General features: G+C 40.3%; 1 protein-coding gene and 1 long non-coding RNA gene across 3 annotated transcripts in view; one reads left to right on the forward strand and one right to left on the reverse strand.

Moving 5' to 3' along the window:
- Positions 1-11,186, forward strand: part of LOC117516771 (arrestin red cell) — a 60,728-nt gene extending 49,542 nt beyond the window's left edge. The window contains exons 11-16 of one of the 2 annotated variants that reach the window (XM_034177625.1): positions 1,852-1,924; positions 2,067-2,204; positions 2,274-2,357; positions 2,931-3,007; positions 9,361-9,415; positions 9,583-11,186. In XM_034177625.1, coding sequence (XP_034033516.1) covers positions 1,852-1,924; positions 2,067-2,204; positions 2,274-2,357; positions 2,931-3,007; positions 9,361-9,415; positions 9,583-9,670 — 515 coding nt within the window. In that variant the 3' untranslated portion in view covers positions 9,671-11,186. Of the gene's footprint in view, positions 1-1,851; positions 1,925-2,066; positions 2,205-2,273; positions 2,358-2,930; positions 3,008-9,360; positions 9,416-9,579 lie in introns of both variants that reach the window. The other variant, XM_034177624.1, reaches the window with a different exon arrangement.
- Positions 961-14,154, reverse strand: LOC117516773. The gene is made up of 3 exons (XR_004562543.1): positions 13,535-14,154; positions 1,479-1,484; positions 961-971 (listed from the first exon to the last, which is right to left on the reverse strand). It is a non-coding gene; the product is annotated as an uncharacterized LOC117516773 (long non-coding RNA).
- Between the last annotated feature and the right edge of the window lie 2,252 nt (positions 14,155-16,406).

Raw genomic sequence — 16,406 nt, forward strand, 5'->3', positions numbered from 1 at the left:
AAAACACAACAGAAAATATAAAACCAAGTAACAATGAACATACATAAATAAATAAATACATACAGAAATAAGTGTTTCCTGTGAACACCTAGTGACTCTTAAACCTCTATTTCATCCCTGCCTTATTTAAGTTTAATGACAGTTTGTTTCGGTCAAACCATATTTTCAGTTTGTTAATTTCTTCAGTGATTTTCCTCCAGAACTATCTGCCAAGCTAGAAAACTGCTGCATCCTCATAAGAGCAGAATACTACTGGAATGAATTTGAATAAGAAACGTTGTTGTTGTGTGTGTGTGTTTTTTTTTTTTTTTTTTTTTTTTTTTTTTTTTTTTTTTTTTTTTCCTCACCAGAATGGATGCTGCACTCACTCCAGTTTATTGTCTGGAATAGCCCCAGATTGCATTTCAGAGCTTCTAGAATTCAAACATTTTCATGTAGGTGGTGTTGGGGGGTAATTTTGGGTTTCAGCTTTTTTTGTTTTTCACCACTTTCATCCCTGAATATGTGAAATCGTGAGTCACTTTTGTGCGGATTAAAGTCACTAACTAGGACTCCTGTCTTGTTGCGAGAAAGAAACGAGAATCATCCTCTGTTCTGTTCATACAACTCCAAACGTTGCGCTGCTCTCTGCTGAGTCAATTTAGAACGATAGAGTCCAGTCGGAATTAATAATTTCAAAGTGAAACACCGTTTTGTTTATTTTTATTTATGTCCAGAGATCAAGGATACAGTGACCAATTTCATATTTATTTACTTTAAGACTCAATGAAATACATAGAAAATCTGTAAAGCCTACTTTTAGTACAAAATTCACAAGAGGTATCGCTAAGGGAATCGATAAGGAATCAGATCAATGAGCGGAATTGATAATGGTATCGATATCGATGAAATCTTATCAATACCCATCCCTAATCTTGACCGCCGTACTCAGGCGGTTGTGAGATCTGTGTTGAAGACGCTTGTTAGCATAGCTTAGCATCTCATCTCTGCCAGAGCAATAACTGTCCCAAACGGAAACATTTAGCCGAGCGGCTCCTCTGCTGAAGTCTGTCACCTGACTGCAGCAGGAAATTGAACCAGTCGACTTCTTTTCCTGTGCAGCTCGACAGCGCCATCTTGAGATTGTGGAAGCGTTACTGTAGTATGTACAGGAAGTAAGCGAGTAAGCAGTATGAACACCATTCAGATGCACTTTGACCCTGATGCTAACAGATGATGCGTATGCTGTGATTATGTGCATGTTGCAGTCACGGGTTTTATTTCTTTATTTTTCTAAATGGCTCCTGATGTGTATTGATGGAGTGCTGAGGCCCCTCGGACACCGCTACCTTTTTTCATCTACATCACTGTCTTCTTTGAATTTTTCCTAAAAGTTGTTGTTCTGTGGTTCCCAGACTTCCAGCTACCTCACGGGATAGCGTAGCGCAGATCGTTAGCTCACTGTATAGATAATAAATAATCCGGGTACATTAGCCCACTGATGACTTTTATAGGAGTATTTGGACGCCCTACGGATTGATGAAGCAAGTTGGAGTATTTGTATTTTTTTCTAAATAGTCAAATAAGACACATTATGAATCCAGCAAGATCAGATGCGTCGTTTCCTTTTTCCCAGTGGGTTCCAGTGCTCCCGCCTCCAGAGCACTGATATCCAGCTGCAATGATGAATCAGCAACTAAGTTAATCAATTTAACTGTTGCGTATTAAATCAGCTTCACAAATGTGAATATTTTTTGCTCTTTCTTTCCTCCTCTGTGATAAGAACTTCAGATATCTTTGGAGTGACAGGGAAGCATTTTATTGGTTGTAAACTTGGCGTCTTTGTCACGCCATCTGTCTGTCTGTCCACAGTGCGTCAGTATGCAGACATCTGTCTCTTCAGTACTGCTCAGTATAAATGTCCAGTGGCCCAGCTGGAGGCAGAGTGAGTCCCACTCTGATCAGTTTACCTTTTTATTTTACACTTGAACCTTCAGTTGTTTTTCACTATTTTTTGGTCAAACCTGGAGTTATTTGTTCGCAGCGCTGAGCGTGTTACGGGACGGTGGTTTGTGTTGTGTGGTTAGTGACCAGGTCTCGCCGAGCTCCACCTTCTGTAAGGTCTACACCCTGACCCCGACGCTGGACAAGAACCGAGAGAAGAGAGGCCTGGCTCTGGACGGCAAGCTGAAACACGAAGACACCAACCTGGCTTCCTCCACCATGTAATTAACACACGCGCAGGTCCGCGCGCGCTTTCGGCTCCTGTGCTAATGTTGCTCTCTGGGTTTCAGGGCGAAGGACGTGGCCAACAAGGAGGTTCTCGGCATCCTCGTGTCCTACAGAGTCAAGGTCAAGTTGGTGGTGTCGCGCGGAGGGTACGCCATATGCACCGCTGCTATGTTTATGTGTAGTAACACTTACAGTTTCAGTCATCATGACAACAAGCAGGAACACAAGTGGCAGCAACCAACAGCCCTAAACCGCCAAAATCCACAACTAGTCAGAGAGAAAATAACCTGCTGAAAACATAGTGTGCAGAAAGACCACCCCCCCCAAAAAAAACAAACTCACTGATGATCTCGCATGCACACAACACCCACCAAAAACTTTTTTTTTTTTACACATTTGTCTCTGATATTATTGATAAGATTTGACAGTTAATGTTTCTCCTCGTGACAGATTACATCAGACATAAATTTAATCGTCAGAAAACGTTAAAATGTGAGATTTGGGGGGAAGGGTTTTTTTTTTTTTTTTTTTTTAAAACGAACCTTTGCCAAAACCAAAAGTCTTTTAAAGTTAATATAAATCCTCTGCAGCTTGTGTCCAGCATGCTGTAGTCTGTGTAAATTGATTTTGTCTTTTGGAGTATTGATTATAGATTATTTCTTTTCTAACTGACTGCAGTGGTGACGTGTGCACTCTTTTGGTCTTTCACTCTTTTCCAGAGACGTGTCGGTGGAGCTGCCTTTCATCCTGATGCATCCTAAACCTGCAGAGCCGCCGGCGTCCCGTCCACAATCAGGTGACATCATTGGGACCGACGTCGTCAGACGTGCTTTCTGATTCGAGAAATAACGCTGCGCTCACCAGCCCATGCAGTGCTGTGGTCACCAGTGTTACTGTGTGTGCACAGTGTTCAAAATGTGCACGTGCTCAAAGCAACAGCACAACATTTGTTTGTTTATTCTACAGGAAGTGGCAATGTGAAGTGTTCAGGAAGTTGGTTTCATGGTGAGGGTGTGTGTGTGTGTGTGTTGACTGTTACATGGCAACGTGATGTTTGAGTGGAGCTGTCAGATTCAGAGGAAACGGTTTAACTCTGGGGATGTGGCCATGTGGCCAACTCTGTTTTTCCTCATTTTTCTATTAATAGATCAGCAACTGTGTCAGATTTCATTTGAGCAATTTCTGAAGCTACAGTGCCACCACTTGTCTCATTCACGCAATTACAGCCTCATGTCTTCTTGAATATGATGCCACAAGCTTGCTGCACCTATCTTTGGACAGTTTGGTCCATTCCTCTTTGCAGCACCTCTCAAGCTCCATCAGGTTGGATGGGGAGTGTCGGTGCACAGACATTTTCAGATCTCTCCAGAGATGTTCAATCGGATTCAGGTCTGGGCTCTGGCTGGGCCACTCAAGGACATTCACAGAGTTGTCCTGAAGCCACTCCTTTGATATCTTGGCTGTGTGTTTGGGGTCATTGTCCTGCTGAAAGATGAACCGTCGACCCATTCTGAGGTCAAGGGCGCTCTGGAGCAGGTTTTCATCCAGGATGTCTCTGTACATTGCTGCATTCATCTTTCCCTCAATCCTAACTAGTCTCCCAGTTCCTGCTGCTAAAAAACATCCCCAAAGCATGATGCTGCCACCACCATGCTTCACTGTAGGGATGGTGCCTGGTTTCCTCCAAACATGATGCCGAAGAGTTCAATCTTTGTCTCATCAGACCAGAGAATTTTGTGTCTCCTGGTCTGAGAGTCCTTCAGGTGCCTTTTCTCAAAGTCCAGATGGGCTGCCATGTGCCTTTTACTAAGGAGTGGCTTCCGTCTGGACACTCTACCATACAGGCCTGATTGGTGGATTGCTGCAGAGATGGTTGTCCTTCTGGAAGTTTCTTCTCTCTCCACAGAGGAATACTGGAGCTCTGACAGAGTGACCATCGGGTTCTTGGTCACCTCCCTGACTACAGTCCTTCTCCCCTGATCGCTCAGTTTAGACGGCGTCTAGCTCTAGGAAGAGTCCTGGTGGATCTGAACTGCTTCCATTTACAGATGATGGAGACCACTGTGCTCATTGGGACCTTCAAAGCAGCAGAAATGTTTCTGTTCCCTTCCCCAGACTTGTGCCTCAAGACAATCCTATCAGAATCAGATTTATTGCTGTATTGTTGCTGGTGGGTTCCCATTTTCCGTTGTTGTAACCCTTGCATATGAGCAGTGTGTGGCCTGACAGAATTTTGGATTTTGTTTTTGGCCATTTTTCAGAGAATATGAATAACAGCTTTTTTTTTCCTTGTGGTTCGTGGTTGTCTGAAGCCATTTATTGTCAAAGAACTGTGTTTACTCTTTTTAAATCATAATGACAACAGAAACTACCCAAATGACCCTGATCAAAAGTTTATATACCCCTGTTCCTAATACCTTTATTGGCCCATCTAACATCAATGATTATTGGAGTCTTTTGTGGTAGTTATGGATAGGGTTCTTTATTTTCTCTGATGATAAAGCTGCCCATTCTTCTTGGCAAAAAGCCTCCAGTTCTTGTAAATTCCTGGGCTGTCTTGCATGAACTGCAGGTTTGAGATCTCCCCAGAGTGGCTCAATGATATTTAGGTCAAGAGATTGAGATGGCCACTCCAGAACCTTCACTTTATTCTGCTGCAGCCAATGACAGGTCAACTTGGCCTTGTGTTTTGGATCATTGTCATGTTGGAACGTCGAAGTACAGGAGTGTTCAGAATAATAGTAGTGCTATGTGACTAAAAAGATTAATCCAGGTTTTGAGTATATTTCTTATTGTTACATGTGAAACAAGGTACCAGTAGATTCCCACAAATCTAACAAGACCAAGCATTCATGATATGCACACTCTTAAGGCTATGAAATTGGGCTATTAGTAAAAAAAGTAGAAAAGGGGGTGTTCACAATAATAGTAGCATCTGCTATTGACGCTAAAAACTCAAAACTATTATGTTCAAACTGCTTTTTTAGCAATCCTGTGAATCACTAAACTAGTATTTAGTTGTATAACCACAGTTTTTCATGATTTCTTCACATCTGCGAGGCATTAATTTTGTTGGTTTGGAACCAAGATTTTGCTCGTTTACAACCCCTGGCAAAAATTATGGAATCACCAGCCTCGGCGGATGTTCATTCAGTTGTTTAATTTTGTAGAAAAAAGCAGATCACAGACATGACACAAAACTAAAGTAATTTCAAATGGCAAATTTCTGGCTTTAAGAAACACTATAAGAAATCAGGAAAAAAAATTGTGGCAGTCAGTAACGGTTACTTTTTTAGACCAAGCAGAGGGAAAAAAATATGGACTCACTCAATTCTGAGGAAAAAATTATGGAATCACCCTGTAAATTTTCATCCCCAAAACTAACACCTGCATCAAATGAGATCTGCTCGTTAGTCTGCATCTAAAAGGGAGTGATCACACCTTGGAGAGCTGTTGCAGGAGGAGAGGATTATCAAACTCTTAAAAGAGGTTAAATCATCACGCAATGTTGCAAAAGATGTTGGTGGTTCACAGTCAGCTGTGTCTAAACTCTGGACCAAATACAAACAACATGGGAAGGTTGTTAAAGACAAACATACTGGTAGACCAAGGAAGACATCAAAGCGTCAAGACAGAAAACTTAAAGCAATATGTCTCAAAAATTGAAAATGTACAACAAAACAAATGAGGAACGAATGGGAGGAAACTGGAGTCAACGTCTGTGACCGAAGTGTAAGAAACCGCCTAAAGGAAATGGGGTTTACATACAGAAAAGCTAAACGAAAGCTATCATTAACACCTAAACAGAAAAAAACAAGGTTACAATGGGCTAAGGAAAAGCAATCGTGGACTGCGGATGACTGGATGAAAGTCATATTCAGTGATGAATCTCGAATCTGCATTGGGCAAGGTAATGATGCTGGAACTTTTGTTTGGTGCCGTTCCAATGAGATTTATAAAGATGACTGCCTGAAGAGAACATGTAAATTTCCACAGTCATTGATGATATGGGGCTGCATGTCAAGTAAAGGCACTGGGGAGATGGCTGTCATTACATCATCAATAAATGCACAAGTTTACGTTGATATTTTGGACACTTTTCTTATCCCATCAATTGAAAGGATGTTTGGGGATGATGAAATAATTTTTCAAGATGATAATGCATCTTGCCATAGAGCAAAAACTGTGAAAACATTCCTTGCAAACAGACACATAGGGTCAATGTCATAGCCTGCAAATAGTCCGGATCTTAATCCAATTGAAAATCTTTGGTGGAAGTTGAAGAAAATGGTCCATGACAAGGCTCCAACCTGCAAAGCTGATGTGGCAACAGCAATCAGAGAAAGTTGGAGCCAGATTGATGAAGAGTACTGTTTGTCCCTCATTAAGTCCATGCCTCAGAGACTACAAGCTGTTATAAAAGCCAGAGGTGGTGCAACAAAATACTAGTGATGTGTTGGAGCGTTCTCTTGTTTTTCATGATTACATAATTTTTTCCTCAGAATTGAGGGAGTCCATATTTTTCCCTCTGCTTTGTTTAAAAAAGTAACCATTACTGACTGCCACAATTTTTTTTCCCTGATTTCTTATAGTGTTTTTTAAAGCCAGAAAGTTGCCATTTGAAATGACTTTAGTTTTGTGTCATGTCTGTGATCTGCTTTTTTTCTACAAAATTAAACAACTGAATGAACATCCTCCGAGACCAGTGATTCCATAATTTTTTGCCAGGGGTTGTACTAGTGTGCTTGGGGTCGTTATCTTGTTGAAACACCCGTTTCAAGGGCATGTTCTCTTCAGCATAAGGCAACATGACCTCTTCAAGTACTTTGACATATCCAGACTGATCCATGATACCTGGTATGCGATATATAGGCCCAACACCATAGTAGGAGAAACATGCCCATATCATGATGCTTGCACCACCATGTTTCACTGTCTTCACTGTGGCTTGAATTCAGAGTTTGGGGGTCGTCTCACAAACTGTCTGCAGCCCTTGGACCCAAAAAGAACAATTTTACTCTCATCAGTCCACAAAATATTCCTCCATTTCTCTTTAGGCCAGTTGATGTGTTCTTTGGCAAATTGTAACCTCTTTTGCACGTCTTTTATTTAACAGAGGGACTTTGCGGGGGATTCTTGCAAATAAATTAGCTTCACACAGGCGTCTTCTAACTGTCACAGCACTTACAGGTAACTCCAGACTGTCTTTGATCATCCTGGAGCTGATCAATGGGTGAGGCTTTGCCATTCTGGTTAGTCTTCTATCCATTTTGATGGTGGTTTTCTGTTTTCTTCCACACGTCTTGTCCATTTTAAAGCATTGGAGATCATTGTACGAGTAGATGAACAACCTATAATTTTTTGCACCTGCGTATAAGTTCTCCCCTCTCCAATCAACCTTTTAATCAAACTACGCTGTTCTTTCCTCAGGCTTTCAAAGAGAAAAGCATGTTCAACAGGTGCTGGCTTCATCCTTAAATAGGGGACACCTGATTCACACCTGTTTGTTCAATAAGAAATATACTCAAAACCTGGATTAATCATTTTAGTCACATAGCACTACTATTATTCCGAACACTACTGTACATCCCATGTGCAGCTTCCGGGCTGAGTGCAATTGCTCCTCCAGTATTTTCTGATAACATGCTGCATTCATCCTGCTACCAATTTTGACCAACTTTTCTGTGTCTTTGTAGTTCACACATCCCCACATCATCAGCGATCCACCTCTATTTCACAGTAGAAAAGGTGTACCTTTCATCATTTGACTCCTCTCCAATTGTAACGGTTATAGTTGTGGCCATAAAGTTCATTTTTGGTCTCGTCACTTCAAATCACTTTGTTCTCTGTGCTGTTTGGTGTATTGTAAGCGGGATACTTTGTGGCATTTGCGTAGTAACGGCTTTCTTCTGGAGAACTGACTATGCAGCCCCTTTTTTTCAGGTGACTCCTTAATGTGCATCTTGAAACATCCACACCACTTTTTTCCAGAGAGTCCTGTATTTCAGCTGAAATTATTTGTGGGTTTTTCTTTGCATCCCAAACAATTTTCCTGGCAGTTGTTGCTGAAATTTTTGTTGGTCTTCCTGACTGTGGTTTGGTCCCAACAGAATCCCTCATCTTCCACTTCTTGATTAGAGTTTGAACATTCTCTGCCCCTTGGATATCTTTTTATATCCCTTTCGTGTTTCATACACTTTAACTACCTTTTATTTGACAGTTCTTTTCTTTTCCTTATGACTCAGAAACCAGAAATGTCACTGGATGAAAAATGCAAGGGTCTGTCAGGAGCCCAGAAACTCACTGATCTTTTATATATATATATATATATATATATATATATATATATATATATATATATATATATATATATATATATATATATATATATATATATATATATATATATATATATATATATATACACACACACACTTTGATTGCATGCAAACAGATCACAGGTGAGGATGGTTACTTTTTGTAGCCATTTAAACCCATTTGTGTCAACCTGTGTGCATGTTATCAGGCCAAAATCGCCAGGGTATGTAAACGTTTGATCAGGGTCATTTGGTTAGTTTTTGTTATCATGATTTTAAAAGAGTAAACACAGTTGTTTGACAATAAATGGTTTCACCACTAACTATGAGTGAAAAAAGGTGTCTGTGTTATCATTCATATTCTCTTTTTTTTTTTTTTTGTCCACACTTGTTGAATTGATGACAGGTTGTGTTTATTTGCTTTTGCTTTATTATTTGGTTTGTGTATTTAGGTGAAATTAGCAGAATAGAAATAGCTCTCAATAAACATCAGCATTAACACCTGCGAATATATTTTCTAATTCCAAAACAGCGCGTAAAATTCAGAGCCACGTTTGATCGTCTCGACTCTTTAATGAGTCAAACATGTTAACTTAAATAATGTCCTGTATGTCTTCAGTCTGACATTGAGGTCAGCGCTGCTTCGTTGCCAGATCTGCATTTCTAAAACAAGCATCATGGTTCAGTAGTGAATGTATGTAGTCAAGAAAAATAACCGTCAAACAGTATTCAACACATGGCTGCACAGCGTCTATAATGAGGACTTTATATTTGGACATAATACTCGTCAGTTGACCATCTTTTCTGTCCTGACGGGACTTTTTCATTGCAGCTGTGCCGGAGATGGATCCGCCCATCGACACCAATTTGATAGAATTTGACACAAAGTGAGTACAGACGCAGAAGCCTCTCTGAGGTCCACGGTTTGCCTTGTCGGGTTTTGAAAGTTTGATTTGGGGACATCTGGACTCAATAATCAATGTCTGATCAATAATGTTTGAAGTGTTTCTCACGTCCTCACGGTGAATAAATGAAACGTCTCGTCTCTCAGCAGCATCTCCCAGGACGACGACTTCGTCTTCGAGGACTTCGCTCGCCTGCGGCTCAAAGGCGTCGTGGACGACAAGGACGAGGACTGCTAGGAACTCACCGACCCTTCAGACGCTCTCTTAGACACACGCACGCGTACACACACACACACACACACACACACTTTCGACATTCCCAGGATGGGAGGGGCGGTAAGGACACGTTGGACGGAGACCTCACCACTGTTCTTCCTGCTTCGTCCCAACGCCGTCGTCTCCTTGCGTTTTCTGTCTCAGTTCTGCTGACGGCTGAAACGGTTCCAAAAGAGGAAGTGCAAACACAATCTGCAGCTTTTCAAATGCCGAAGTTTGTCATTTCAGTAAAAATTCTGTAAATTGTCAAAACTTTGAACTTGACTTTAAAAAAAAAAAAAAGGCAAGACAATGGATCTGAAGTATTAATTTTAGGATGATGTTGATTTGTTACGTTACATCGTGTCACAGTCAGCAGCTGCTCCATTTCTGTTTTGAACACAAAACTGAGCTGCCAACAGATTTCACAATAAAAGACTTTGTGCCGCTCGCAGGCTGAAATCCTGTTGTTTAACAAAAATTTGAGGTGTCACTGAAAATTGATTTTACAGACACACACGCAAATATAGTGTTTGTCAAAGTCAAACAAAAACCTGCTGCAGACAAAAAAAATCACAATTCTACAAATGCTAACATTTAGATTCAAACGTTACTTGGAGTGTGTGTGTGCGTGCGTGCAAGCGCGTCAACACCTATGATGTCATAAAGCAGTGATATTCTGTCACAAAATTCAGTGGTTGAGTCATGAAACCGAGATCAACAAAAATGTAGCTACTTCTTGAGCGACCTTCTGACCTCGGTGCCTCCTCTTAACGTTACCGCTGTGTAGCACGCCAAAATAAAGTCAGACCGCTCATGTGACATCGTCCTCTGAACGTTTAATCAATCACACTTTCACGACTTACCAGAATCAAAGTTTTTTGTTAAATGTGCTGCCTCAGAGTTGGAAAGCTAATGTTAGCAGCTTTTCAGCTCAATGTATTTCAGAATTTACTTGCACAATAAGAAGCTACGTCTGATTTAATGAATATTTGTCATTAATCCAGTCTGATCCAGTTTCTGAGTGAATCTGTACAATAATCCTTGTAGTTTTTGAGTGATGTCTTGAAAAGTAGAGCAGAGGAAGCAGCTGTTGGCTGTGATATCCTGTGAATGTTACCAAATTAAAATGTGGAAGTGGAATATCAGAAAAATTCTGTTACTCTTTCAGATTCAGAGTGACAGTTTCTTTGTTCCGGGTCAGATCCAGATTGTGGATCCGTTCATCCTGTTTGACGGAGGCAAATAAATGTGACAGAAAATATTCACTCTAATTGACCAAAACAGGAATATTAATATATGAAAATAAAAATATATCAAGCGGCGTTTCTCGTTCAAGCTCTTTTTCTGCCGGCCGTCACACGTGTCTTTTACAAGCAGAATATATTTAAATATAAATCCTTTGGATCGCTTTTTCTTTTCAACATAACAGCTGTAAAACAAAACGAACACACCTCCATCTAAATGAAGTGTAATGTCACCAGCATTTGCACCCCATTTTAAAAACTGTCTTTAAAAAACTTCTGAGCTTTTCTCATCCTCACTTTTCTCAATTTTTTGTTAGTTAAAAAAAAATTGTTCCAGCATCGATGGAGTTCGTTTTCTTTTAAATGGTTTGTTAAGTAGTGAGGATGAATAAAGTTTAACGAGGAATTTGAGGTTGGAGTGAAACATGAGATCTGAAGAAAATGTAAAAACAAGTTTTACGAAAAAGACTTGGAATTTTGTTGAATTTCAATTTTGATTTTTAAATGTCTTTATTTGTTCAATCATTTCTGATATTTTTTGTAAATCTTTTCTCTAAATACATTTTCCTCAGAATTTAAATGTCATTCTCTAAACATGCCGTCCCACTATCAGAGGAGTGGTTTTGATTTTAAGTGCAGAGGTGAAGCTCCGCCTCCTCATACTAACAGCCATTCACGGAGCAAAAGAATCATTTTGTCGTGATTTCAAACCTTAAAGTGAAATTGTTTGAAGGAAATCTTCACATTTAATCTGAAACGGCGCCTTGTGATGTTTGCGTAGCGTTAATGTCGCCGTAAAGAAACTAACTCAGGCTCCACCCACACTGGAATCATTTTTACCACCCTTCAAACTGCAGTCGGCACTTCCGATGGTAATGGACGTCGAGTCGCCAAAATGCGGTGCAGTCATGTGACAGGAAATACTAGTTTGTTTGGTTATCGCCCAAACGAGAACAACATCCCGATCAGCCAAACACACGTTTAAAAAACAAGAAAACCTGACTTGTCCATCCACTGGCCCAAAAACCTTCATTTCTGAGTATCTTCTCAGGCACAGGTCGGGTTTTTAGTTTGTTTTTTTGTAAGTGTGCAGGGATTGGTCACATTTATTCAACAGTCTTAAGCTTAATCACTGAATTCCTGTCTCTGAGCGCGATGCGCTAATATATTTTTATACCCAGCGAGCCGTGTTTCCCAATCTGGGTCCTCTGTTTTCATTCAGTCAGGTGTGTTCAGCTCATCGACACCAGACTGAGCTCATCTGCTCCCGTTAGTTCAGCGACTCAGAGAATGTGCGGTACTTCAGGTCCCGGGGACCAGGATTGGGAAACACTGCAGTCAAATCAAAATCAAATCAAATCAATTTTATTTATATAGCGCCAAATCACAACAAACAGTTGCCCCAAGGCGCTTTATATTGTAAGGCAAAAGCCATACAACAACTACAGAAAAACCCCAACGGTCAAAACAATCCCCTGTGAGCAAGCATGTGGCGATAGTGGGAAGGAAAAATCTCCCTTTTAACAGGAAGAAACCTGCAGCAGAACCAGGCTCAGGGTGGGGCAGTCTTCTGCTGGGACTGGTTGGGGCTGAGGGGAGAGAATCAGGAAAAAGACATGCTGTGGAGGGGAGCAGAGATCAGTCACTAATGATTAAATGCAGAGTGGTGCATACAGAGCAAAAAGAGAAAGAAACACTCAGTGCATCATGAGAACCCCCCAGCAGTCTACGTCTATAGCAGCATAACTAAGGGATGGTTCAGGGTCACCTGATCCAGCCCTAACTATAAGCTTTAGCAAAAAGGAAAGTTTTACGCCTAATCTTAAAAGCAGAGAGGGTGTCTGTCTCCCTGATCCGAATTGGGAGCTGGTTCCACAGGAGAGACAAAGTAAATGTCATGTTTTATGTACAGACAGCAGGGGGCAGTAAAGGTTCCACATGATTTAGTGATATCACAACACGGACAGTTAGTTGTTAATGAATAGGAACAAAAGCTACAGACGTTCTCATGTCTGTTCACGTTAGCGATAACCAGAAACAACGGTCCAAGCAGCATTGGTATATCCCGTGAGAGCCGCAGTTTGAGACTTGACAATGCGTCATATTTTTCATTTAAAGTGAAGGATTTTAGTCCAATGATGCGCCTTCCTCCGTCAAAGTTTCCTGTGTTCGCTCAGTTGTTTCTTTGTGTAGCCATCAGTCTCAAAAGCCCAGTTCACCCGCGTTTCAGAACCACACCCGCCACTGTCAGATTTCTGCCTTTATCACATCAGTTTTGTTTTCACCATGTAGTGCCACCAACAGGTCAAAATATGAACAAACTTCATGATGCCAAACAAATAACTAAAGACATTAACTAACATTAAATATTAATTTTGGAGGAACCAGATATTGGCAAATATGCTAACATGGAAATGCTAATAGTAGCCGTGAAATGCTAATAACAGCCGTGAACAAAGCGCTGGTATGAGCAACGTGTAAACATCAACACTGTAATCATGTTTGCTAGCAAAACTGTGTTAATTTGCCAGCTGTGTACATTTTGTTAGCATGAACATGTGGTTTATTTACCAGCTGTAATGTTTACATATTGACACACAGTTATGTCACTTCACAAAAACATTCAAAATTTTAAGATTTTGCCTTAGTTGCTGCTGAATAAGACCACACTAACAGTTGATCTATGCTCATATGCTTAGTAGCATTTGTACATTAGGAAAGTTAACACTGTGGCCAACATTAGCATAGTGGCGTGTAGTAGAAAGAATTGTGAAGCTGCTGAGTGTCTGATGTTTGGTTGTGGGATTGTTGTCATGCTGATTAATAGTTGTCAGCACATTCATAAATCAGATAAAAGCTCAGTTAGCAGCATGCATAAAGTTAGAACAGTAATGTGAGGAGAATAACAAGCTAGCATGAGTATGCTAACATGTTGCACCGTCAGTGAAGTTGTGCTTTTTAAGATAAACCCAGTATAATCAGAACATGAATTGAATGCTGCTACACATGGCAGCGTTGTTTAGCTGGTACATTTACAGCTGGCACGTTAACATGCTAACAGGTTGTAATCTTTGTATTTTTTTTGGGGGGGGGGGGGGGTGCTAGCACATGAATGTTGAATTACTACTGAAAAGGCTAGCATTAGTGCTGCTCAAACCAATATGTTACATGATAAAATTTTTGTTGCAAAAGAACAACAATGATTTGTCTTAACCCTCCCAGGAAATTAAAAAAACAAAATTCAAGTTTGTTGTATTTGAGGCAGAAATCTTTAAAATTCAAAAGACGCTAACTGAAACTGCAGCGGCGAATGTATGGCTTTTCAGAGTGACGGTTGAAACTTGGTGTTTTCACATTTCACACAGAAAACAGAATGTCGACATTTTTATTTATTTTTATTTTTGCATTTCCACAGACGTGTGTTTCAAAAAGCAGCAAACTGAAGGGAAAAGGCAAAACTGCCAAAATAAAAGCTCAACACATCGTTTCTCGGAGCATGTTCCCCTCCCACACGGAGTGCTGTGAACCGTACGAGCCGTGATTCTGTCTTTATTTTGTCGTGCATATGTGGGGTACTTTGTGTGAAAATATATTTTGACAAGTGCCACGCCCCGGCCTGTGCGATGCTTTTACCATAATGTCTATAATACAGTGATTTGTGCTGGCGCACACCAGACAAAAAGAATTATTCAGCTTCTGATGATGATTATTATTATTATTATTATTATTGTGACTGTATCATCATTGAGACCATGATTATGCTCATAATCATTTAAGAGTCTATTGTTTTTCCATGAATTTTTTTTTTTTTTAGATTTTTTATTTTAGTTTTCTTTTTATTAAAGATAAAATTAAGTCACACTTTGTTCCTCGTACTGGATTTTTATTTGGAGTAAGAAAACAAACTGTGAAATAGTTTTTGTGTCAGTTTAGAGTGAAATTTCAGATTTTATGATGAATAAAAACATAGAAATGTTGGCCGGCACTTGTGATACTGTGGATAATCACTCCAGGTTTACAGATCAACACGGTTGACGACTTTCACCTTGGGAGGTGTATTTTCTGACCTCAGTAACTTTCAGGGTTCCGTCCGGATCTGCACCTAATTCAGGCATGTACCTGACAACACCCAGGTGAACACACATACAAACTTGGCTCAGCTGGGTCCCGTTGGGGGGGGGCACACTAATAACTTAGGGATGCAGACAAATCACTACAATAATAAAGTACACCCTGCTCCACCCCCTAGCCGAGCCCATGTGCCAGGTTTTGAGTAATCAGCCCAGTAACTGCTGAGGAGCCTGAAAATCAGTGTGACATCTGTAGCTGCAAGTATAGGATTTTTCAAAGATTAGACTTTACAGTTCAACACTGACTGATTCAGGGCATCATATGCTGCATAATTACATTAATACAACATGAGAACTTTGCATTTGGAAAGTTTAGTGAAATGTCCTTTTATCAAAAACTGATTTGGGAGAGAAATGCTGAGCTTTTTATAAGATCATTTGATGAGGTTAATCAGCATTTCAGCTTTTTCTTCGTCTTGTCTGGTTTTGAAACATTTCAGTGCAATTTTGTTCTGTGTTGGGCTTGAGACCAGATGATCCTCTGTTCAAACTCCAGCCAGACCGGAAAATGTAGTGCGCACCTTGCATGGCAGCAGCCTCACATTGTGTGAATGTGAGGTATCATTGTAAAGCACTTTGAGCTTCTGCTGCAGATAAAGAAGCTCTATATAAATACAGTCCATTTAATTCTGCAGATAAAAATGTTTCTTCATTTGGGGCTCAGCACTTGATGGGTGGCAACCTCTCAAATGTTCCATCCCCACATCTTCAAAGTAACCATCTTACCTACAGTACTGTTCACAATAATAGTACTATGTGACTATCGTAAAAAGATTAATCCAGGTTTTGAGTATATTTCTTATTGTTACATGGGAAACAAGGTACCAGTAGAGTCAATAGATTCTCACAAATCCAACAAGACCAAGCATTCATGATATGCACACTCTTAAGGCTATGAAATTGGGCTATTAGTAAAAAAAAAAAAAAGTAGAAAAGGGGGTGTTCACAATAATAGCATCTGCTGTTGACGCTACAAACTCAAAACTATTATGTTCAAACTGCTTTTTTAGCAATCCTGTGAATCACTAAACTAGTATTTAGTTGTATAACCACAGATTTTCATGATTTCTTCACATCTGTGAGGCATTAATTTTGTTGGTTTGGAACTGAGATTTTGCATGTTTACTAGTGTGCTTGGGGTCATTGTCTTGTTGAAACACCCATTTCAAGGGCATGTCCTCTTCAGCATAAGGCAACATGACCTCTTCAAGTATTTTGACATATCCAAACTGATCCATGATACCTGGTATGTGATATATCGGCCCAACACCATAGTAGGAGAAACATGCCCATATGATGCTTGCACCACCATGCTTCACTGTCTTCACTGTGAACTGTGGC

Source organism: Thalassophryne amazonica, chromosome 9 (genome assembly GCF_902500255.1).
Source record: "Thalassophryne amazonica chromosome 9, fThaAma1.1, whole genome shotgun sequence".
Lineage (NCBI taxonomy): Eukaryota > Metazoa > Chordata > Actinopteri > Batrachoidiformes > Batrachoididae > Thalassophryne > Thalassophryne amazonica.